This window comes from Glycine max, chromosome 7 (assembly GCF_000004515.6).
Source record: "Glycine max cultivar Williams 82 chromosome 7, Glycine_max_v4.0, whole genome shotgun sequence".
Lineage (NCBI taxonomy): Eukaryota > Viridiplantae > Streptophyta > Magnoliopsida > Fabales > Fabaceae > Glycine > Glycine max.
This window is the reverse complement of record NC_038243.2, coordinates 6,462,331-6,486,490: the sequence shown is the minus strand read 5'-3', so window position 1 is coordinate 6,486,490 and position 24,160 is coordinate 6,462,331. Positions and strand designations below refer to the sequence as shown.

The 24,160-nt window shown below is 33.7% G+C and overlaps 3 protein-coding genes across 4 annotated transcripts; all 3 read right to left on the bottom strand.

The window, feature by feature from the left end:
* Window positions 1-7,197: 7,197 nt before the first annotated feature.
* On the bottom strand, window positions 7,198-8,302 carry LOC106799429 (uncharacterized). The gene is made up of 3 exons (XM_026129075.2): window positions 8,248-8,302; window positions 7,759-8,163; window positions 7,198-7,677 (listed from the first exon to the last, which is right to left on the bottom strand). The coding sequence occupies exons 1-3, from the start codon at window positions 8,260-8,262 to the stop codon at window positions 7,198-7,200; spliced, it is 900 nt and encodes a 299-aa protein (XP_025984860.2). The 5' UTR covers window positions 8,263-8,302.
* A 4,926-nt stretch (window positions 8,303-13,228) lies between these two features.
* LOC100801934 (28S ribosomal protein S33, mitochondrial-like) lies at window positions 13,229-15,042 on the bottom strand. The gene is made up of 2 exons (NM_001361206.1): window positions 14,749-15,042; window positions 13,229-13,553 (listed from the first exon to the last, which is right to left on the bottom strand). Exons 1-2 carry the CDS (start codon window positions 14,964-14,966, stop codon window positions 13,463-13,465), a joined length of 309 nt encoding a protein of 102 aa, NP_001348135.1. The 5' UTR covers window positions 14,967-15,042; the 3' UTR covers window positions 13,229-13,462.
* Window positions 15,043-16,694: 1,652 nt separating this feature from the next.
* Window positions 16,695-23,923, bottom strand: LOC100800861 (DEAD-box ATP-dependent RNA helicase 8). Of its 2 annotated transcripts, none has more exons than XM_003528814.5 (10): window positions 23,167-23,923; window positions 21,277-21,337; window positions 20,253-20,487; window positions 19,351-19,589; window positions 18,695-18,946; window positions 18,432-18,612; window positions 18,005-18,093; window positions 17,831-17,904; window positions 17,624-17,751; window positions 16,695-16,981 (listed from the first exon to the last, which is right to left on the bottom strand). In XM_003528814.5, exons 1-9 carry the CDS (start codon window positions 23,466-23,468, stop codon window positions 17,673-17,675), a joined length of 1,512 nt encoding a protein of 503 aa, XP_003528862.1. In that variant the 5' UTR covers window positions 23,469-23,923; the 3' UTR covers window positions 16,695-16,981; window positions 17,624-17,672. The 2 variants fall into 2 exon arrangements, with proteins under 2 accessions (XP_003528862.1, XP_025984956.1); XM_026129171.2 differs by lacking the exon at window positions 23,167-23,923 and adding an exon at window positions 22,069-22,282.
* Window positions 23,924-24,160: the final 237 nt, after the last annotated feature.

Sequence of the window (24,160 nt, the reverse complement as noted above, 5' to 3'; positions counted from 1 at the left end):
AGTCAATGCAATCCACAAAATAAATATCTACCTGTATAGCTAAAATTTGTCATAAATAAATTGTATTTTAGCTAATTTATGATTAGAATTTTAATTAATGAAACCCACAAAATAAATTATTTTACATTGCTGAAATTTATCATGAATAAATATTTTTTAAATATTATTTCAGTTAATGTGATCTTAAAAATAGATGTTTACTTTATATAACTAAATTTATTACAAATATATATTTTAATAGTGCTTTAGTTGATGTATTCAACAAAATAAATATTTACTTTATATGAAATTTATCATAAATAAATGTGTTTGAATATTTAATTATATTATAATGAAAATTTTAATAAATAATTTTTTAACATATTGATTATGTTTTATATTTATCAAAAATAATTTATATTGGTTATGTTTTAACATATTGGTTTAAAAGCACTCTTTGTTGAATGATAATTCCTAAAAACGCTCCTGATCCACTCTAAGAAAAAAATAAATTTGGTGCACTTTCTCTCTCTCAAATAAGGGTAATTTGGACAATTTCCTTTTAATTTTCATTTATTTAATAAATCATATTAATTAGTGCACTTAATCTGTCAACAAAAATTAATTATGCATTTAATAGAAAATGGATATTAATACTGCACATTTAAAAATAAAATAGTTTATCATATAAAAATACTTTATTATAAATTTAACAACAATTAACATAATAATTTTATGATACATTATTGTTTATTGTTTTAACAATAATCAATTATTCATTTATTACTTTTTTTTATCTTTTTTATCATTGGAACAAAAAAACAAACAACAAAGAAAATTACACCCTTGTATGAGACACCTGTAGCATCCATTGTAAGATTATATTTCAAAACAAAGGGACAATTCTGAAAAGAGAAAAAGAAACTTGCGAATCCGCACATGCATTTGTCTCTCGGAGAGTATCTTAGTCAGAAACAAAGTAACGGCAAATTTCCCCATCTGGGATAGTTTTAGAAACTATTTCCCCAGATGGGGTCGTTTCTAAAATAATTACAGCATGGGGCAGTTTTTTACGTGCATGCAAGACCCTAACTGGTGTCAGTGAGCAACCCGCCACAACCAATGGCGATATGACCGTGCAGAGCCTAAGTCGCCGGTCCTAATGGCGAGACCCAGAAGCAGCTGGGAACCGCCAGTTTGACTGGCGAGTTCCATGGTACAGGCTGCAGGCACTTTTGCAGGGGTGCAGGAGCTTGCTTTTCAGAAAAGGGAGTTGCAACTGCCATTGGCGAGTTGCCTGCAAGTTGCAACTCCCATTGGCGGGTTGCACAAGAAGAAATAGCCATCACCAATGGCGATTTGTTGGCTATAAATACCAGTGCTCACGTTTTGAACTTGAACTCACGTTTTCAGCTCCAAATTAGAAATAAATCTTTCATTGCTCACGGCTTCAAATTAGAAATTTCTTTCTTCTTTCATTGTATGCTGAGCTCTAGTTGTGTGTGGTCAGTGACTTAGAGTTTTCTGAATACAGAAAGAGCCTTGAGTTTTGTAAGTGTGTAGGGATTTCTGTTTTAAATTTGTTTGGTTGAAGTTAAATATTTGAATTAGGTTTATAATTTTGAAATTAATAATTTGTGTTATAATTTTTGTAACCTATATTTTTATAGCAGTTAGAAGGTATACTTTTTAGTAACTCTTTAATTAAATTAGTTTTATATTTTTATTTCGTAATATCCCATAAAATAATTTGTATTATTTATTTTTAAGTAATTTTTTGTAGCAGTTTCAATGTATAAATTTTATGAAATTTTTAATTAAATTAGTTTTATATTTTATATGATTGTTTGTGTGTATAAAATAGAAGAAATTTGTCATCAAAATTTTAATTGGTTTAAAATTTGGTTCTTGAGAGTTAAATTTGTGAATGAAGTTCGTAAATTTCTGTCAAATAAATTATATTATAAGATATTTTTGAAGTAATTTTTTAGACCAATTTGAAATTATAATTGTTAATAATTTTTTAATTAAATTAATTTTATATTTTATATCCCTTGTTTGTGTGTATAAAAGAGAAGAAATATGTCATGATATTTATTTAAATAAAAAAAAATTGAGTCTTGAAAAAAGTTGGTAAATATGAAAAAAATTATATAACAGTCAAAATAATTGTAATTGATAATAAATTTTTGTTATAATTTTATGTAAGTAATTATTTATAGAAGTAAATATGAAAAAAATTATATATAGGTCAAAAAAATTTGGTTCTTTAATTAGAAGTAGATTTTTGCTTTAAAGTAATTTTTTGAAGTAATTTTTTTATTTCTTAGTTTGCAGTAAAATAATTTATAACATAATTTTCTTGTAATAATTTATAATTAAAACTAGATTTAAGGTTTAAGAAAATTTTTTTAAGTAATTTTTTTTATTTCTTAGTTTCCAGTAAAATAATTTGTATTTGTATTATAATTTTTTTAAAGTAATTTTTAATTAAAACTAGATTTTAGCTTTATGGTTATTTTTTGTAAGTAATTTTTTTTTCTTAGTTTCCAGTAAAATGAATTGTATAATAAATTTTTAAAGTAATTTTTAATTAAAAGTGAATTTCAGCTTTGAAGTCATTTTTTATATTTGTTAGTTTGCAGTAAAATAATTTGTATTATAAATTTTTTAAGTAATTTTTAATTAAAACTACATTTCAACTTTCAAGTAATTTTTTTAAGTAATTTTTTTTATTTCTTAGTTTGCAGTAAAATAATTTGTATTTTGAATTTATTATGAATAATTAATTAAAATATTGTTTTTGTAGGTACACGATGAATTCGGTTATAACAGTGTTGTATTTCAATGGAAGGGTATATGAAGATAATGATGGTGTAATATTTGAAGGCAGTAAAAAAGCGATTCAGATTAAACGTGGAATTAGTTTCAATGCTTTGAAGAAAAAAATTGGAGACAAGGTAAAGTTAGAAAATAATGAAATTATTTCTGCTATCAGTTGTAGATTTTTAGTGTCAGGAAAATATATTGCCTTGCAAATTTGCGATGACGAAGACGTTGAAACGATGCTAGAAAGTTTTAAACAACAACAAGAAATGTCAGTTCTAGAATTGTACATAGAAAAGGATGTGGCTGGTGGTTCAATGTTTCATTCTGCAAATTCCCTTACATCATGTGGAAATTATGTATCTAATGATTACACACAACCGCCAACAAATATGAGCAATTTAAATCTTGACGAAGATGATGATCATGATGATGATGATTATCTTGTGTCTAACTCATACGTTGAAGAGTCGTTAGACGAAGATGACAGTGTTGACGGTATATCAGATACAGACAATGAAGTCCCCGACATGATTCCACCAGTAAGAATTGTTCACCCAGCAGAAGGTATGATTTACTCTTAAAAAATATTTTACTCAATACATTTATTATTTCACGACAATTGTATTTAATGCCAAATAAGTATGATTTGAATTTTTTTTGGACTATAAGGTGTACAAGCAATTGAGAATCCATTTTGGAATGATGCTTTGCATTATAATAATATCAACTGGAGCCATCCTGATGAGGAGGACATTTGTGGTTTGGAGATGCCATCCATTTTTAATGTTGGCCAAGAATTATATGTTGGCATGGAATTTGATAGTAAAGATGCGGTCAAGAATGCGGTCAAACAATATGTTATGAGGGTGCATCAAAGTTTCAAAGTGGTTGAAAGCAAATGGGACAAGTATGTGGTTTGTTGCTTGAATAGAAATGCAGATTGTCCTTGTCCTTTCTACATGAGGGCAATTTTATCTAAAAAGACTGATTCATGGAAAGTCACTCAATGGGGTGGACCGCACACATGTCTCAATATGACCATGACCCAAGATCACGAGAAACTTGATTCAGATTTAATTGCCACTTGTGTAGTAGGTACGTATTTGATGTTCATATTATGTTATTGTTTAGCCTTAATTGTCATTTAAATTCTGTTATTCTATTGACAGGCATGATCAGAGAAGATCCATCGATAAAAATTTCATTGATTCAAGAGAGGATTAACAGTCAATTTGCGTACAAGGTGTCGTACAAAAAAGCTTGGTTGGCGAAACAGAAAGCCATTGCTATTGAATATGGCGATTGGGATGAGTCATATGCGAAACTTTCGTCGTGGCTAACACACATGCAAAATCATTCTCCTGGATCGTATTTTCAAATACTACATGACGATTTTATCGTTGGAAATACGGTTAGTCGCGAACATCGCCAATTTCATAGAGTTTTCTGGACTTTTGGCCAATGTAAAGAGGCTTTCAAGTACTGTAAGCCAATCATACAAGTTGACGGCACACATTTGTACGGAAAATACCGTGGGACCCTCTTAATGGCCACATCACAAGATGGAAATGGTGGCGTCCTTCCTCTAGCATTCGCTGTGGTTGAAGGTGAGACGTTGACAGCGTGGTCATGGTTTTTGGCACACTTGCGTGAACACGTCACTGATAAAAATGGTATTTGTCTCATATCTGATCGACACGCGAGTATAAAGTCCGCTGTCGCTAACGAAGCACTTGGTTGGCAACCTCCCCACGGTTATCATGTCTACTGTGTGCGACACATAGCAAGCAACTTCAATCGAAAATTCAATAATGCCAAACAAAAAGAAATGTTGAAGAAATTGGGTAAGATTTCATATTTGATGGTCACGTTTATTTTACTTTCATTTATACTTAAAATTGTTATTCATAACTAATTTTATGCAGCCTACACTCCATGCAAGCACATTTTGATCAAAATTTAGAAAAATATCGTGAACTGAGTCCAGCCATAGCAACATGGATAGATCGCATCTCAAAGGAAAAATGGACGATGGCTTACGATAGGGAAGGACGTCGATATGGCCACATGACAACGAACCTCTCAGAATGTATCAATAAGGTTTTAAAGGATTGTCGCAACATTCCCATAACAGCATTGGTGAAATCAACGTACAGTAGGTGTCGAAAGTACTTTGTTGAGCGTGGCCGCCAAGCCCAAAGACAGTTAAATGAAGGCCAACTATATTGTTCAAAGCTTGTTAAAGAACTGAGGAAAAATCAAGAACAAGCTTGTACGCACATCGTTCGCGTGTATGATATCCACTCCACAAGGTTTGAAGTAGAGGAGAGCTTCAACCCTATAACGCAACGTGGCGGACAAAAGTGGCAGTAAACTTGAATGATCGTCATTGTCAATGCGGAAGGTATTCTGCGCTTCACTATCCATGTTCACACATTATTGCAGCTTGTGGTTACGTGAGCATGAACTACTACCAATATATAGATGTTGTTTATACAAACGAGCACATCTTAAAAGCTTACTCCGCACAATGGTGGCCTCTTGGGAATGAAGCGGCTATTCCTCCTTCTGATGACGCATGGACACTTATCCCTGACCCAACTACAATTCGTGCGAAAGGTCGGCCAAAATCAACAAGGATAAGAAATGAGATGGATTGGGTCGAACCATCTGAGCACCGAACAAAATGTAGTAGATGTGGAGCCGAAGGGCATAACAGGCGTCGGTGTCCAATGCAATCTGAGCGTGGGAGTTGTTCAAATCGTTGATTTATGTATGTTAGTTGAGTGACTTGTATTTGTTTACGTTTTGTTCAATGTATTCAATTTCTGGGTTCTTTGAATTCGGTAGTTAAAACTATGATTACTAACCCATAACCCCTAACCTCTAACCCTAAACCCCAATGAATTCGTTTGATGCGCGACATAAAAATAGTGATTATGATTAGTAACCCATAACCCCTAACCCAAAGTCATAACCCTAACCATAACTCATAAAACTAACCCTAAACCCTTAAACCTAACTACTAACCCTAACCACTAACCCTTAAAATAAACTACTAACCCTAAACCCTAACTACTAACCCTTAAAATAAACCACTAACCCTAAACCCTAACTACTAACCCTAAAAATAACCAACTAACCCTAAACCATAAATACTAACCCTTAAAATAAACTAGTAACCCTAAACCCTAACCACTAACCCTTAAAATAAACCACTAACCCTAAACCCTAACTACTAACCCTAAAAATAACCAACTAACCCTAAAAATAACCAACTAACCCTAAACCAATAAACCACTAACCCTAAAAATAAACCACTAACCCTTAAAATAAACCACTATCCCTTAAAATAAACCACTAACCCTTAAAATAAACCACTAACCCTAAACCCTAACTACTAACCCTAAAAATAACCAACTAACCCTAAACCATAACTACTAACCCTTCAAATAAACAACTAACCCTAAACCATAACTACTAACCCTTCAAATAAACAACTAACCCTAAACCCTAACCACTAACCCTTAAAATAAACCACTAACCCTAAACCCTAACTACTAACCCTAAAAATAACCAACTAACCCTAAACCATAACTACTAACCCTTAAAATAAACAACTAACCCTAAACCCTAACCACTAACCCTAAAAATAAACCACTAACCCTTAAAATAAACAAGTAACCCTAAACCCTAACTACTAACCCTAAAAATAAACCCTAACCACTAACCCTAAAAATAACCAACTAACCCTAAACCAATAAACCACTAACCCTAAAAATAAACCACTAACCCTTAAAATAAACCACTATCCCTTAAAATAAACCACTAACCCTTAAAATAAACCACTAACCCTAAACCCTAACTACTAACCCTAAAAAAAACCACTAACCCTAAACCTAACCCATATACTTACTTTGATGCGCGACATAAAAATAGTCATTATGATTACTACCGTTACTTATTTGATTTGTGTACTTAACTTTTTCTTTATGACTTTATTTATTATTCTAGTTTGATGCGTGACATCAAAATGGTCATTATGGTGTCCGCGATGGTGATTCAATAACAAATGGTGATAAAAAAACGCAATTCCATAACAAATTCAATAACAAGCACAATGAGATACCATAAATTAAGTCTGAAATTCAAATTTCAAAGATACAAAACAAATTTCAAATAGAGACATCAAAATCAGTCATCATGGTGTTCGTGATGGCGCGAGGATGTGCCACATGGTCGATCCCACCTTCGGCTTGACGATCCGGATTTCTTCTTGCGCGCTGTCTCCGCCCTTGTTCCTCAGCCTCTGCAGAAAACTCGTGACGCAAATCAACACCTAATAAATCACCCATAGGAGGATTGCTCCAGGTACATCCCATTGCTGACCTAATGGGCATTAGGTGTTGCCATTGGGGCATCATGTTGCTGCGAAGGGGTCATGGTCGGCCATGAAAAATGAGGCTGTGTTTCGGCAACACCACCAAACGAATGTTCGCTTGCAGACATATCAGTGTCATGGCCCTCGAAAGGATACTGATACATCTGCGAAGGATACTGAGCAAATGTTGGTGGCGTGTAATACATTCCATGACCACGCTGCTTCATATGTTGGGAAAAATCTTCCGCTTGAACAATCTCCCTTCGTCTGTCAAAACCTCGAGTTTCAACACTAGACTGAAGCATGTGAAACTCTTGTGGGGGAAATCGACGCTCTGATGCTGGACCATGTGCCACAGGCTCAGTGATCCTCTCTTGCTCTTGGGATAAAATCGCTAACTTTTCCACATATGGCACGAGATCATCAACTGTCCATGTGTTTCGCCCTTGGGGTGACACCATATACTGCAATGTCTCGGTAACTTCACCCTGCAATTATTAGGGTAAGGAAATTAATGTCGATGCTTTAAAAAGTAAATTGAAGTTAAATAATTAAAAAGAAATAAATACCAATGTAGCCGTGTTTGCATTGTTTGGGTCGATAAACATTTTTGTTTTGCGCCTATACCACACCATGTAATCCGAGTTAAAACTCAATAGGCCCTCTTGTCGAGCATAAACGTCGACCCTAAACTCAGCTCGATTATTCCACTGACTGATAAATGGGGCCAACAGCTGGAACCAATTTTCATCCATTTTGCCTTTCAGTGTTAGCCCGTGGACATTCCATGGTTGCGAAGGAGACTCCGGAATAGGTTGTTGCATTCCAAATTGTCGCAACACTCTATCCGGTTGGTGCCACTCTACAACATGGAAACAAATGAGTGGCACCACTGCGCACCACGACATACTGCCAACCAAACAAATGGGAGGCAACATCGACATAACAGTTGCTGTGTAAGGCTCCCACAGAAACTGCATACAATAACACAATTGTTAATTTATCTTAAACCATGACATTTTATTTATTATTTAACGAATATATCATGATCTTGTTACCTCATGTCGTTTCATGATATCCAATTTGCGACGGAAAACTATTAGATCATCATTGCCAATATGTTGGTTTCCACGTCGCAGCCACCTACAAAAAAAATATGAAATAATTAGTGTGGACGCGTTACATTATTGATTATTTTCAAATGATTTTTTTTTTCAAAGCAACTAACCTGTGTCCGAGTGGTTTGTTTTCTATTATAGAAGGAGTTCTCTTTGGAGCCAAAGTCGTGCAGGGTTCCCATGCCCACAATTGGATTAAGATGCACATACCTCCGATTGATTTTATTTTGTAATCGGTGGCGCTGCACATCTCTCTGTATAAATAAGCAAGCACGGCAGGTCCCCATGCATACGCGCTGCACTGTTCAAAGTCCCGTAAAAATTGGAGGTACCTTAGGGAAACTTTACTGCTGCTTTTGTCAACAAATAGAACTCCTCCTATAAATCTGAGGATCCATGCACGGGTAAACCTTTGTAATTGTTCTACGTTACCATCATGGATATTTATTTCTGAAAAATGGTGAGCCAGCCAACTTAATTTGACCACACTACCTTGAAGTTCACCTTCCTGTGGTCTGACTCCCAATAATTCTTCATACAATTCAGCTCAATCAAGATTAGTCTGACCAATTAATGGTGCCCCCTCAGTATGAAGACCTAACAACACTGACACATCTTGAAGAGTAATCGTAGCCTCTCCGCATCTCAAGTGAAACGTGTGTGTCTCGGGCCTCCATCTTTCAATAAAGGTTGTAATTAATGAAGAATTAATTTTCAGGTACCCCATTTTCATTATCCAATAGAATCCTGATTGGCGAAGCAGAGGAATAATTTCCTCTGGTATTTCTTCTTGTCCTTGATACATGGGTACGGCTCGTCTGATATGTAGTTTTCTGTCTGCTTCTCCATTCCAAACATGTTCGGAAACATGTTTAGGTTGCAGCCATAAGACGTCTCCTTCTATTGGACCAGACTTAATGTGTATACTAGATGAAGATGATGATGAAGATGCCATTGATGCTGTAAAGTTAAATATAATACAAAAAATTGACAACAAAAATTTTACATTAAAAAAATTAACAAATTTAATAGCTACACAAATTTAAATAAATGTTCTAAAATAATCTACATATAACAAAATTACAAATTTAATAGCTACACAAATTAAAATAAATGACCAAATTAAAATACATAGATTTGGAACACGTACAAAAATTTAACACAAAAAAACATAAAATACTACCTAAAATAGTCTACAAATACAAAAATTAAAAATTACATACCTACACAAATTTAAATAAATTACCAAATTCAAATACATAACAAAATTAAAAATTTAAACACGTACATAAATTGTACACAAATAAACTTAAAATACTACCTAAAATAGTCTACAAATAACAAAATTAAAAATTAAATAGCTACAAAAATTTAAATAAATGACCAAATTAAAATACATAATAAAATTAAAAATTGTTACACGTACATAAATTTTACACAAAAAAACTTAATTTACTAAGTAAAATACTCTATACATAACAAAATTAAATATTAAAATACGTACATAAATTTAATTAAATGACCATATTTTTTTTTCTAATTATTAAAATTTAAATTAAATCAAAAATATTATACACAAAAAAATGGTATTAAATCAAAAAAATTTCATGGAATAAATAATTTAAAGAACGTGTATATATATATATACATATATATATATATATATATATATATATATGTATATATATATATATATATATAATTAATAAAATATCATATATTTCAATAAAAACTATAAATAAGTCAATTAAATAATATTCACATTCTAACTAAACCTAAAAATATCATATATAAAATACAAATAATATCATACAAACCTAATAAATCTAAACCAAATAATAATAACATAATAACTAAAATTAACCTAAAAATCATTTTATCACAAATAATAACATACAAATTTTAAAAATGTTAACAAAATCATATTAATAAATCCAATACAACTAACCTACAAATCATAATATACAAACTCAAATTTGTAACATAATTAACCTAACATATATCTATATATATAACGTGCAAATCATAAGAACCTAACTTAAATCATAATATACCACTATAATTAAAGAAAATAATATATATCAATTTAACTATAACTAACCTAACATATATCTAAATATATATAACATAACTAATAATATATTATTTTTAAAACCTAACTTAAATAATATTGACATTTACCTATCAACTAAAGTTATAAACTTAAGAATCACTTACCAAAATAACAAAAATGCACTGAGAAACTTATGAAGAAAATAGCACAGCAATGGAAGCAAAGCAATGGAAGGATCAATGGAAGCAAAGGCACGAAGGAAGCGTAGCTGGTGCACTCTCGGACTGAGCCACGAAGGAAGCGTAGCTGGTGCACTCTCGGACTGAGCTTTTATAATGGAAGAAGCATATTTAGGAGCAACCCGCCAGCCATGTTGGCGATCCATGGCCAAGGCAAATCGCCATTACCATTGGCGATTTGGCCTTGACTGACGCGACGCGCTCTGCCCTTCACTGCCATGGCAGGCACCCTCAGCTGTTGGAACTCGCCAGTCAAACTGGCGGTTCCTAATGGCTTCTGCAAATCGCCATTACGGCTAGCGGATTAGGCTCATATCGCCACTGGGTGTGGCGGGTTGCTCACTGACACCAAATCGCCATTACCAATGGCGGTTTGGGTCTTGCATGCACGTAAAAAACTGCCCCATGCTGTAATTATTTTAGAAACGACCCCATCTGGGGAAATAGTTTCTAAAACTACCCCAGATGGGGAAATTTGCCACAAAGTAACAACTTCAAAAGACGGAATACTATTGATAACAGAAGCAAGAGAATGGAAAAAAAAGGAACATCATTGGAAGCAGGAGATGATGTTGACGTTGAAAATGTCAATTACATTAAGAGTGCATCTGAACACACAAATTTAAAATTCTTAAAAAATTTAAAATTTTAAAAATTTCAAATACTTCAATTGAAATTCTTTTATTTTTAAAATTTTGTGTTTGGATAAAAAAATTAAAATTATAAGGATGAAAAAATAAATGAAAAAAAAAGAAAAAATATGATTAGTGTATTAGTTATACGTGTGCGCTCATACCTGATCGATATTTTAGGAGTTTAACAATGTTTCTTGAAGATGACTGTAAGAAGAGAATTTCAATTTTTCACATTTTAGAAGGAAATTGAAATTCCAAATTTTAGTTGTTTAAAATTTGGTTTTAAAATTCGAAAATTTTAAGTTCTTCATAAAAAAACATCCAAACAATGAATTCTAAATTACAGAAATTCAAATTCTCTGATAAATTACTTTCCTCAGTTAAAATTCTCTATCCAAACTCACTCTAACATCAAATAAAGTGAAATTTTGATTCTTTAATTGCCAATATATCTTGTTGAGTAAGGTCCTGAAAAATCAAATTGTTTCGACTTTTCCAAAGAAACCAACAAGTAATAGCAAACAGAAAATTCCTTTTGGCACATTAATATTGTTTGCTCTCAACCAGCATGACCTGTCATCGCCAATATAATGCTGCAACACATCAATATTGAGCTGACTCCAAATTCTTCTCGCATGAGATCAATCCCTCAATAAATGAAGTATAGACTCTTGAAAAAGACCACACCTGCAACAAAAACCATCAAAGGAAATATGTCTGTTATGTAGAAAGAGATTTGTTGGAATGCTTTTGTGATCTTGCATCCAAATGAAGCTGGCTTCATGACTACTTCTAAATTTTGCTTACAAATAGTGTGTACTCTTTTATACCAAGTCATGACACATGTTTTATGATCTTTTGAAAAATTATTGTGTAAATATTTTATGTATATTTTTGTTTACGTCTAAAAGTTTTATAAGTGCATATTTATAGAAGATGTTTTTGTTTATAAAAATAATAATGTATATTCGATTAAAGTACCAATATGGTGTACATGTTACATGTTAGTGTATATGCCTCTACCATAGTGAAGCTTACCAATGGTGTGAAGAACGGTCTCTGTTTTAAGTGGCAAAATGGTGATGTTTGCAAACATGAGTTAAGGTTGTTGATAATTATGTGCACGTTTAGAGATCCATTCGATTTGCTACAGCACATTTTATGAGGCAAATCTAATGGCCGTTCGGAGAAGCAAGGGGAGATCCATTGACGAACGTTTATTCACAGCCTTTCCAACGGGTTTCAAAATGTGCCCTATATGATTGTTGAGTAATGTGTTAGTGAGTAATTTATTATCATGAAATTTCTATGAGTTTGTTTTAGTGGTAATTGTATGGGTCCCCAAAGAGACTCAATTGGGACACGATTTTATAAAACTACAAGACATTGTTGTCATTCAATTTTCTACTAAGTTAAGCATAGAGTCTCTATAAGCATCATCATCAACTTAGACTATCATGCTCAGTTGTTGTCAAACAATTCACTGAAAAAACTCCCTACATCCACGAGTGAACTTGACATTTTTTTTAACAATGATCATACTAAGATTCAAACCTATGATCTCATGCATACTATCCTATATCCCACCACTAGGTCGACCCTAATGCTTCTATGAAGTTGTCCTTCGGGTCCATTTCAAATCAATAATTTTCTTGCTTCCAGTTTCCAAATAGAGATATGGGCATGCTACAAATGTTATTTTTAGGGACTATAGTTTTAATTAAAAAAAAAGTGATGATTTTTACTTTTTTAAGAGACAACCAATCTAACATTTCTTCAATCCTTCGTTATTATTTTATTAGATGCTCAAAAATTGATAGTACACCGATGCATTATTCTATTTATATTATCCGTCCATATACATCCCACACACCCTAATTAAGAACGACAAAATGAGTGAAACATGTCTGCCCGATAAAAATGAGATAGGCACCGGCTTCTCGATAGTGACAGAGTTCAGTTCATCTAAAACTCCGACAATAATACTAACAAAATAAGAAAATGGGTACTTTATAATTTATAACCTTGTGGTTGCATTCCAACTTCCAAGATAGACTGAATCAATATCAGAAAATTTAATTGCACATAGAGAACAGAGACCTCAACCAAATTAGGCTAGTGGTTTCAACTCTAAAATGCATTAGTTTACATTCTGATAAAAAAAAGTAAAACTCAAAAGAGTACCCACAAAATAATTCCAAAGAGAAAGAGAGAGGTGAAAGTATAATTTATTTGTTGCGTTTGGCAGCACGCCTTCCTTGGCCCTTCTTGGGTGGTCCTTTTCCTCGCCGCTTCAACATTTCAAGCTTTGATAAGCGTCTAGAAAGAACATGATAACAAATGTTGAATGAGTGGAAGTCAATGTAAGATAATTAGTAAAAGCTACCAAAGATTCTGACTGTAACATACAGAACATCCTTCTACTAACATAAATTAGCATTACTAGAATGCACTTGATGCAAGACAACTTAGTCAAATTCACCGTGGAAATCAAAAACGCAATTCCCCTTATTTAAATATCCAAGTTTTCACATTGAGAAAGAAGTAGTGCACTAAAGTTTTAACAGAAACATTCATCAGCCACCAGTATAAGAATATTTCTAACTTGCAATGTTATCAATGGCGGAAGGCCAAAATTCCGCCGTATAAAACGCCATTGTGGCCTATGGTGCCTTCATAGTGGGCCTCCCTTCACAAATTTCCTATGGCAGATGGCAAAAAACTGCCACACCATTCCACCATGGCAGCCATAGCGCCACCATTTAACAACACTGCTAACTTGTAGAGGAAGGTTAGCTAAACAGAATATAATTCACATCAAATCTGTTCTTTCTACCCTTGTATTTTGAAAGCTGTAAACTAAGTTCAAAGACATACAATGGAAAGAGGTAACATAAACATATCTACAAAATGGGACAAAAATTCAGAAGGTAAAATTTTACCTTCAGATTGAAAATAATCCCACCAAGACAACAATAAGAGACTAGTAATATCCATTTATTCACGGAAGAAAAGTACTAGCAACATACACTGTAACTCACTCCTTCTATCAGACTCTTATTGTTAATTAAATAAGGAATTAAACCTACTAAGTTTTGTCATTCACCAAATCATAATGCGTCAACATATTGAGCAGTTCATACCAAGTGCAGAGCAACCAACATTGCTATTGCCATCCACACCATACCACTGCATTCAATCCCTAAACTGATCCCGCTCACATACCACAGCTTAAAAGAAATTATTAAAACCGGGTTTCAGGTTAACATACAATTTCTCCATTAAATGAAGAACTGAATGATCAAACCCCAAAGCAGAAAAAAGGGAACTTTACGCTACCATTCCATCGATTAACCAAAATAACAAAACCCCATAAACTCGCACGCCAGAAAACTCCAGAAAAACAAAACAAAACAAAACAAAAGAACAGCGTCACAGAGGCATAAACACAAACAGGTAGTGGGCATTCCCGTGCAAGCAAATTACGATGGATAAAAAATGAAAATGTGTGTACTCTTGTTCTTGACGGGCCATGACAAGAGGATCGTCTTTCTTGATGTCGTGAGGGTACCACTGAGCGACTTTTTCACCAAAGAGCTTCATGCGGAGAAGCTTGTGAGGAGTTTGCTGGCCAGTGGGGTTCAATTGGTGGCCGAAGATCCTGGCTCGTGATTCCACCACTCCTTTATTGATTGCTTCACTCAACATGTTCTTCAAACTACCACTAGCCATCTTCGTTTTTTTCTGTGACGGTGGTTCAGATTCGCGCCACAAAGAGGAGCCTCTGTTGTGTTCTAAATCCCTCTTTGGTTTTTTCACGAAGACACGCAGATGAGTACTAAATGCTGATGCCTCACAAGGAGAATTTGGGAATTTTAGAAAATGAAAGAAAAAAAAGAAATAATCGCAACTTTAAATAAAAAAATAGCTAAATAGGCAAATTGGTCCTCTAGTATGAGATGTTGATAAATTGATTATGAAATATGTACAAAAATCAAATTTAGGTTCTGAATGTAAAAAAAAGTAGTTATACACACAATTTAATGATATTTTAGTATTTGAACTTTACAATTTAACGTCAAATTAATCGTAAAAAAATATAATTTATTATCAATTTTATTCTTGAACGTTACATCGTAATGACAAAATAATCTCATAAATTTAATAATAAAACTAATATGTCATATTTTTTACACATTCAATGACTAAATTTATCACTTTTTGCACATCTAGGAACCAATTATGAGTGTCTCACATTTTGAAGGATAAATTTAACTATTTTTATCCAAGAAAAATTCAATACAGTTTTTATTTGATGCTTTATGTCAAGCCTACACCTAAATCTTTTCCACCATTACTTAATTATAATAACATATCCAATGATATATATAACTTTTACACCGGACACTACTTAACGCACTTACATAGAATAATGAGCATCTTTTTTAGTAATTAAGAGATCCAGTGTTTGAAATATCATTACACTTCAAATTGGGTTAATTTTAGGACCAAGCGGTTGAGTTAGACCAACTTTCACCATGTTTTGATTGGATTTGATTAAGTCAAATGTACATAAGATCCAATTACTTGATCAAACAGTTATAGTTCCAATTTTTTATTGAATCGATAATTTCAGTCTGATCTAATTTTTAAAAGTGTGCTTATAACATAACATGTTCATTGATGATGTAATCCACTTATATGACACTTGAATGTCACATAGGTGTCATCTAATTTTTAAAGTTGTAACATGATAACTCTTTAGTATTTGAAATTATAACTCAAAATGAATTTAGTCATTTGAATGTAATTTTCATGTAATGATAATCAAATTTAATTCTTAGCAATAAAATATAACATCTTGTTTAATAAGAAATTGATAAAGATAAAATAATAACATATCTTTCCTTAACTATGTATATATCTACTTATACTTTCATTATACATTTTGTAGGGTAAATATTCTTATTATTTAGTTTAGAAGAAAATAGAAAAAATTTGAGAAATTAAAAAAAAAACTTACATTTTGGTTATCTACCATTATATTAAGATTTTAGGATTAGTTCAATATTTATATAAATTTAAGAAAAAATTTGGATACAACCTGTTTAAATTAATAAAAACAATTTATTAAATTATTATTTTTATCCATAAAAGCCAAAGACATGTATAAAAAGTCACAACAACTCACAAACATATTCAACCAAAGCTAAACCCTAAGTGTGTTTAGTTTCATGTTAAATTTTTTAGAATCATATTGAAATAGAAATTAACATAATTTTAGATAAATTCACATATTTGGTTCCATTGAAAATTGATTTTATATTCAAAATTAATTGAGTTAAAGCAACTTTCATAGTCTTTGTGTTAGATAAAATAATTTATATTGAGTTACATTACTAACTTGCTTTTCAAATACAAACGTCAAAACATTAATTACACCACTTCAAAATCAGTCCAAACACACTAAAATTATTTAGATTTATTTAAAATGATCGATCTGCAAATGTAATCAACAGAAACACAAACCGGACCAAGCAACTATCTGGCAGTTATTAAACTTTTTAAAGGTCCCAATAATGTTTCAGGGCTCTTAAAACCAGCATTAATCCGAAAGCACTCAACAATGGGTCCAATAATACCCAGTTTTCGACAGTGCATCCTCTCATGCCAGGTTCCAATAATACACAATTTGTCACTAGCTCTGCAAATCCTCTTCCACCTACTTGAGCCACGGTCACACTAACCTGCAAGAAATGCACACATGTCAACAACGGCAACTGCAGCTACATCGGTAATAAACCATGAGCTAAAACGTGTAGGCATATACCACTGCATAGAACTACCGTATGAATTTAGCATGATATGCTAGCAACACACACTCTAGCACTATTTTGAACACATTCTCTCTTATTGGTTGAAATTTATTGGAAATTACAAAAAAAATTATGGATCCAACATCTTATTAAATAACTCATGATTTTGTAGTTTTCAATCAATTCTAACCAATAATAGAGTGCATTAGGAGGAATGTGTTAGAGTTTGTTGCTAGCCCTTCTCATTTAGGGTATATACAATCCTGAACGTATTTAATACATGTAAAGTATCCAGGCAAAACTTCATCAAAATATTTTTAAAATGAAGATAAACCAAAATCGAAGTTTCATGAAAAGACAACAAAGAAAACTACATATTTTTGGCTGATCACCACATTTATTTCATCCTTAAAAGAAATTAATTACAATATCCAAGTCCTTCGTGAGAAAGATATTGAAACCAACTTGCAGTTACACCTAAAATTATTCATATTTATCTCAACTTTTGAAGATCAGAACTCTAATTTGGGAATGCCCATCATAAATACGGAAAACATAAATCCTGTCACTCACCACTGCTATTAGCCACAATTGTAAACACAACCATGGTATTTACAGCCAATCACCGACAATAAATTGCCTGATCAATTTGTGGGGGAATCTGCTTTATTTCAGTTCCAAGTTCTTGTTCAATCCTATATCTGAACAAAAGATGGAATGCGTCAGAAAACATACAGCAAATATCTTCAAAAAAAATCGATTCAAATGTAAATTACATACAAATTAAAGCGATCCTCATAGGTAATCAAGTTCACTGCTAAACCAAGGTGCCCAAACCTCCCTGAACGACCAACCTGTCATTAGCAGAGCATCCTTTAGAACATGTATACAAAACTAGTATCATAGAAAATGAATTAGGTAGGAAGGTACGGAGTGAGCACAAATCAAACATACCCTGTGCAAATAAGTCTCTGCATTCTTTGGAAAATCAAAATTAATAACAACATTAACTGCTTGAATGTCTATTCCTCTAGTAAAAAGATCTGCAAAAGTTTCACATATAAATCTATGAAAAACTTTAATTATTACAACAGTATTTGTAAAAGTAGAAAATCTAACCAAGAGTTTAATATACAGATTAACTAATAAATCATGACACAAACACTGCACCAAACAAATATAGATTATACAATTATTGATTACTAAATTTGTTTTTAAAACAAAAATGCAAATAATATCGCAAAAGGAAAATGGACCCAAACCTAATAAATATTGCACACAACCATAACTGGTAGGATAGGTATCATTCACAAGCAACAGAAGAGGAAAAAAAACCCTTCATTCTGCCCACTAATATGATGCTAAAGTGTCAGCAACATACCAGTACAAACAAGATTTCGACATGCACCATTGCGGAAGTCATGAAACACTCTGTTACGATGGTCTTGCAACATCTTTGCATGAATGTAGAAACATGAATACCCAAGTTCCGTGATTTTCTTGGCAAGTAGTTCAACCCGATTCACTGAATTGCAGAAGATGATAGACTGGTTTATTTGCAGCTGAAATAGAAGCCATCATCAGCATCAGCATCATATTCACAGGCAGCATATAAAAAATCAAGAGAACAAAGAAAAAGCAAACCTTAGAAAATAGAGTATTTAGGCAGTGGACTTTCTGTCTCTCTTCCACGAATGCATAAAATTGTGTAATACCCTTCAAAGTTAGCTCATCCATAAGATTGATGACATAAGGCTTTTGAAGATACCTATCTTTGAAATCCTTTACAGTAACAGGAAATGTGGCTGAAAACATCAAGATTTGACGGGTTGTAGGAAGAAAATGAATCAGCTGCTCTATAGATGGTTGAAACTCTGGGGACAGAAGCTTATCGGCCTGACAAACACAAAAAGCTATGTAAAGCCTCAGACTGATAAGTAACTGTTACTACTGAAGACATAAATCTTAAAAGTGCCATAGAATGAACATGCACAAATAATGGAAAAGATAATATATTATGCTCAATATTTAAAACATAAATTTGAAATCAATGAACAGAGGCATTTGCTTCCACTACCAATTTGACAACATTTTGGAATACAAATTCCTAATCCTAGCAAATTGGACAAAAAATTAAGGAAACATAAATGCACATCAGATCATATTTTTCGAATAAGATCCAATCACCATTCTTACCTTTGACTTCCTAAATCTCTTTAAATATGAAAATGTTTTCCAAACTGTTCATCTGTCTCAACCAAATTATATAAATGAGTGACTTACAGGTGAAATGTGTTTACCTCATCCATAACAAGCATAGCGCAATCTTTCAGAATACAAACACCTTTCTTGGTAAGATCTAATATTCTTCCTGGAGTTCCAACTAGTAAATGAACCGGTTGATATAAGCGCAGTATATCATCTTTCAGGCTGGTACCACCTGTTGTAACCATAACTTGAATTTTCAAGTGCTTTCCAAGCTCTTTGCACACTTGAGAAGTTTGCAATGCCAATTCTCGGGTTGGGACCAGTATAACAACTGCATGACAAAAAAATACATAGAAAACATTCAAAACATGGGTAAAGCAAATCATCGTGCTTATTCAAAAAGCCAACAACCACGAAATAACTAAAGATAATGCAGAATCATGAATCAACAATGCCACCAAAAATATATCGCAACTATTTTCAACTATTGCAATAAAACCCATGTATCCACACATCCATCTTCAACTAAAATAACTTTTCAGGAGAATCAACAAGATATCCATTAATTTAAAGGAAATTTCAAAATCTTGTAACTAACACATAGAGCTTTTATTAAAACCAGATGTCCTGTAGAGAATAAAAGAAAAGATAAATAAACTCTGAATTTAACATTGTTTCATAAATATATTACTTCAATTCTGTGTATGGTCACATCTTAGGTTTGTTGTGCCGAGTGAAGACTGAAACTAAATACAATCAACTAGTAAGTTATAAAAGTTTCAGTATCTTTCATGACAAAAACGTAAGAACATATAAAAACCAACTTGATGTGCCCTTCAAACTTCAACTCCCAGCAGCTTGTACTGCAACACTAGTTGAACCTTACCAGTCACAAATCCCATTTTCTTTTTTTAGAAGAACACTGCTTACAATCAGTAACAGGCTACCAGATATGCTTAGACTAAGGTAAGAGGACTAGAGGAGGACATCACACCTTGAATAACATTATTGTCCTGATCAATTTTTTCCAATGCAGGAATGCAAAATGCAGCTGTTTTGCCAGTTCCATTTTTAGCCCTAGCAAGAATGTCACTACCAGTAAGAGCAATTGGAATGCTTTCTTCTTGGATGGGAGAAGGCCTTTCAAAACCCTTCTCATATATTCCCATTAGCAGCTCACGCTTCAAAAAGTAATCCTCAAACTCATTTCCTTTAGTTGCCGTTACATCCTGAGGAACAAAAAGGCGGCAAATTATAAAATAGAAGTTAATAATGAGTTAATGACAAACCCGTAATCATAGTAGCTAAAACAACTAATAAATGGATGGTATCATTTATTATGCCTTTCAAGTAGATATTAGAAATATTAAGCAATTATTTATATGTAAAATATAATAACACCACACTCAGAAATTTAAAACTTGGGGTAAATGCCATTGTTTGCACTAGTTACAAGGATTAAAATTCAGTACATCTACTAAATCTCTAGACCAGTGTTGTTAAAATTTAGTACATCTACTAAATCCCCAGACCAGTGTTGTAAAATAGCGGCTATGACACCACCGTGGCGGAATTTTTGCCAACCGCCATAGGCAATTTGTGAAGGAAGGCCAGCCATGGCGGCGCCATAAGGTACAATGGCATGTTTATAGAGCATAACTTTGGCCTTCCGCCAGTTTTTGCATTTCGCCATTGATAACACTGCTCTAGACAAAGTACAAATAGTTGAACTAGTTTGTAAATTCTACATGTATAATTGTAGTCTAAATAACTGAAAGTAAATCTGTACAAGGCACTAAAAAAAAGACAAATATCTCAATGAAATTCCAGTTAAATTCTATGACAAGAATGATCTTCACCAAACATTTATAAGGATATGCAAAAACAAAAAGTAAGGAATTAGAAGTATCTCACAAATAAGGTGTAATGCTCTAAGGATCTCAATGAATACGTGATTAACACAAAAGGCACATAACAAATAACTTGAGGCATAAAATGATGTTATTCCATGACCATACCTCTGTCTTATAGCGAGTATCAGCAGGTGGAATCTTTAGTCTTGCTTTCCAATCTTGGGAACTAATAACGGAAAACCAAAAAAACAAATGAGGATTCTCTTTCCTTTTGAAATAACTAAACCACTAACAAGAAAATAGCTACATCTAGCAGTAAAAGAACAAAACCATACATTGTGATTTGTACAATTTCCAACTTATTGTAAACTCATAATTTCACCAAAATAACTCATAGTTAATAATCCTAATAGTTTATAAACTTCATATCATAAACAGATAAGTAATAGAACAAGTTTCAACCATCATTATCAAAATTGTAATACAGTTCATGTGATTTGATTCAATTCTGAGACACAGCAATTCAGATCACATTTAGAATTGTTTTGGGCACTAAATTGTACATAAAATCATCTGTACTGCATATGAATTGCAGGAATCTATATTGTATTATGGAGCAACAGGATCTTGCATAAAAGCAGGTTAGGTCATGCAAAATCCGATAACCATGGTTTCAATAATCACAATTTAAGATACATTTATTAGTTATATTGCTGAAATTGTAATGAAAAGTCTTAAATACAAATAACAAATATCTAACAAGCATAAATGAATAAAAGGAAAAGAGTATGGTTATGTCAACTGCCAAGAGCAACAAGACTGTTGTAAATTCCCAAATAAAAATAGATCATTGATGTCATTTCTTTTTACGATGAATTGTCCACTCGGATAAATATTTCACAGGGCAATCCAACAAGACAGGGAGTCATGCAAAACAAGGTAAGTGCCATGCATTACAGTTCTGGAAAGAGCACAAGCAGCAGCACATAGAAAGAAAGCGAGCAGCAGCACATAGAAAGAAAGCCAGCAGCACCACAACAGGACCTCACAATCAGGCTAGACAGACAATGGGATCTCTTTGATCTAGAGATGCCAAAAGAAGACAGCCAGACAGGTTCCAGCAATACCAGTGTGATCAATGGCAGATCATGGAAATCCAACAAGACAGGGAGTCATGCAAAACAAGGTAAAAGTGACATGCATTACAGTTCTGAAAAGAGCACAAGCAGCAGCACATAGAAAGAAAGCCAGCAGCACCACAACGGGACCTCACAATCAGGCTAGACAGACAATGGGATCTCTTTAATATAGAGATGCCAAATGAAGACAGCCAGACAGGTGCCAGCAATACCAGTGTGATCAATGGCAGATCACGAAAATCCAATAACCCATTATATCATATAACAGATAGCATTGCAGGCAAATAGAAGAAGTCGCATTCACATGGCATTTGAAATTTGAGTTGCGTGAAAATAAAAATTGGCACAATATTAACTCGCTGGAGATGACATGAGGATGCAGGATGCAAGCAGCAACCACCAGACCCATGGCCGCAAGCGGCAACCACAAGACCCATGGCCGCAAGCTGCAAGGATACAGGATGCAAGGTGCAAATAGTTGATGCATTTGTGATCCTCATGAATTCCACAATGCAATAGTACTTAGCAGCGCTACAGCACCTACTTAACAACACTGGGAAATACACTATAACCACATCCACCATTGGATGCTACAATAGCATCACCAAAAAGCTACACCCCAAGAACAGAGAAGTGAAAATCCTCCACTCAACAATGCAAACACAGACATTGTTGGCCAATGCAGTTTTGCCCAAGCAACCAAACCAATGAAATTTTCATACAAAGCTTTCACCATTTCATCATTATCTACAAAATCAGAAACCACCGAACCAACCAGCCAAGCAAGCACATTACAGAAAGCCATACAACATAAACTAAGCATACCAACAACAACACCTCAACACTAACCCTAGCCCTAATTACAAACCACACATCAAGCAGAAGCCGTATATAACGAAAACCACAACATACGCACCTCGAATCCACGGCTTCAGACTGCACGGTCTTCTCAACCTCGTCGACGGCGTTGGCATCCCTTCTCAGCCACTGCTGCTGCTGCTGTTGCTGCTGTTGCTGCTGCTGCTGCTGCTGCTGCAACAAATGCCTCTGCACATATTGCGCCTGTTGCTGTTGGTGGTACGGCGGCCGAGCCTGGAACGCGTGATGATTCTGGTTCTGGTTCGGGTTCTGGCTCAGGTTCGGATTGAAACCCCCGCGCCCAAGTCCCATCCCAGGAGGGTACCTCGCTCTATTGTTGTTGCTGTTGTTGTGATTCATCTCACCGATTCAAAACCCTAAAAACTTGACACAAAAATTCTAACCTAAGCTACCGAATGAATTTACAAATCGACACAAAAACTACGCCTTTGAGGAGGGGAAATCTAGTATCATACAGAGAGAAGGGGTTAGGATTTGCTCTTGGAAATTGGAGCGGAAATGGTTTCGGATTTGAACAGATCTAGAGAGAGAGAGAGAGAGTGATGTAAGAGAGAGAAAAGGTTTTATGAGGTTCTTGGAGTTCAACCCGCGGAGAGAGAAGAAGAAGAAGAAGAGAGGGTTGATTTTTATATTTGTTGGTTTGGAAGGGTTAAAGGTTGAAAGAAAGAGAACAAACAAGTAAACAAAACAAAAAGAGAAAGAGAGAATGCAGAAAGAAACCTATAATGTTCTTTGTTAGTTTAGTTCCCTCTTCTTTTTCTAGGGTACGATACTAATTTCTTTATTTTCGCGTTATCATACTTTGACCCCAGTTCTTCTTTTTATTGTCTAGAGATCCCCTCTTTTTGGTTGGACCGTAAAAAAAGGGCCGGAATCCGTGGCCAACCAAACCCACCAGGGGTTCAGCCTGAACCCGTCAAAACTAAAAAATTATATGAAAGAGGAGTGTCATTAGAAAAAAAGGAATAGATATAGAATTTTTCTTTTTCTTGTCTAGCCAGGCCATTGGCCCATTGGGCCAACCATATTAG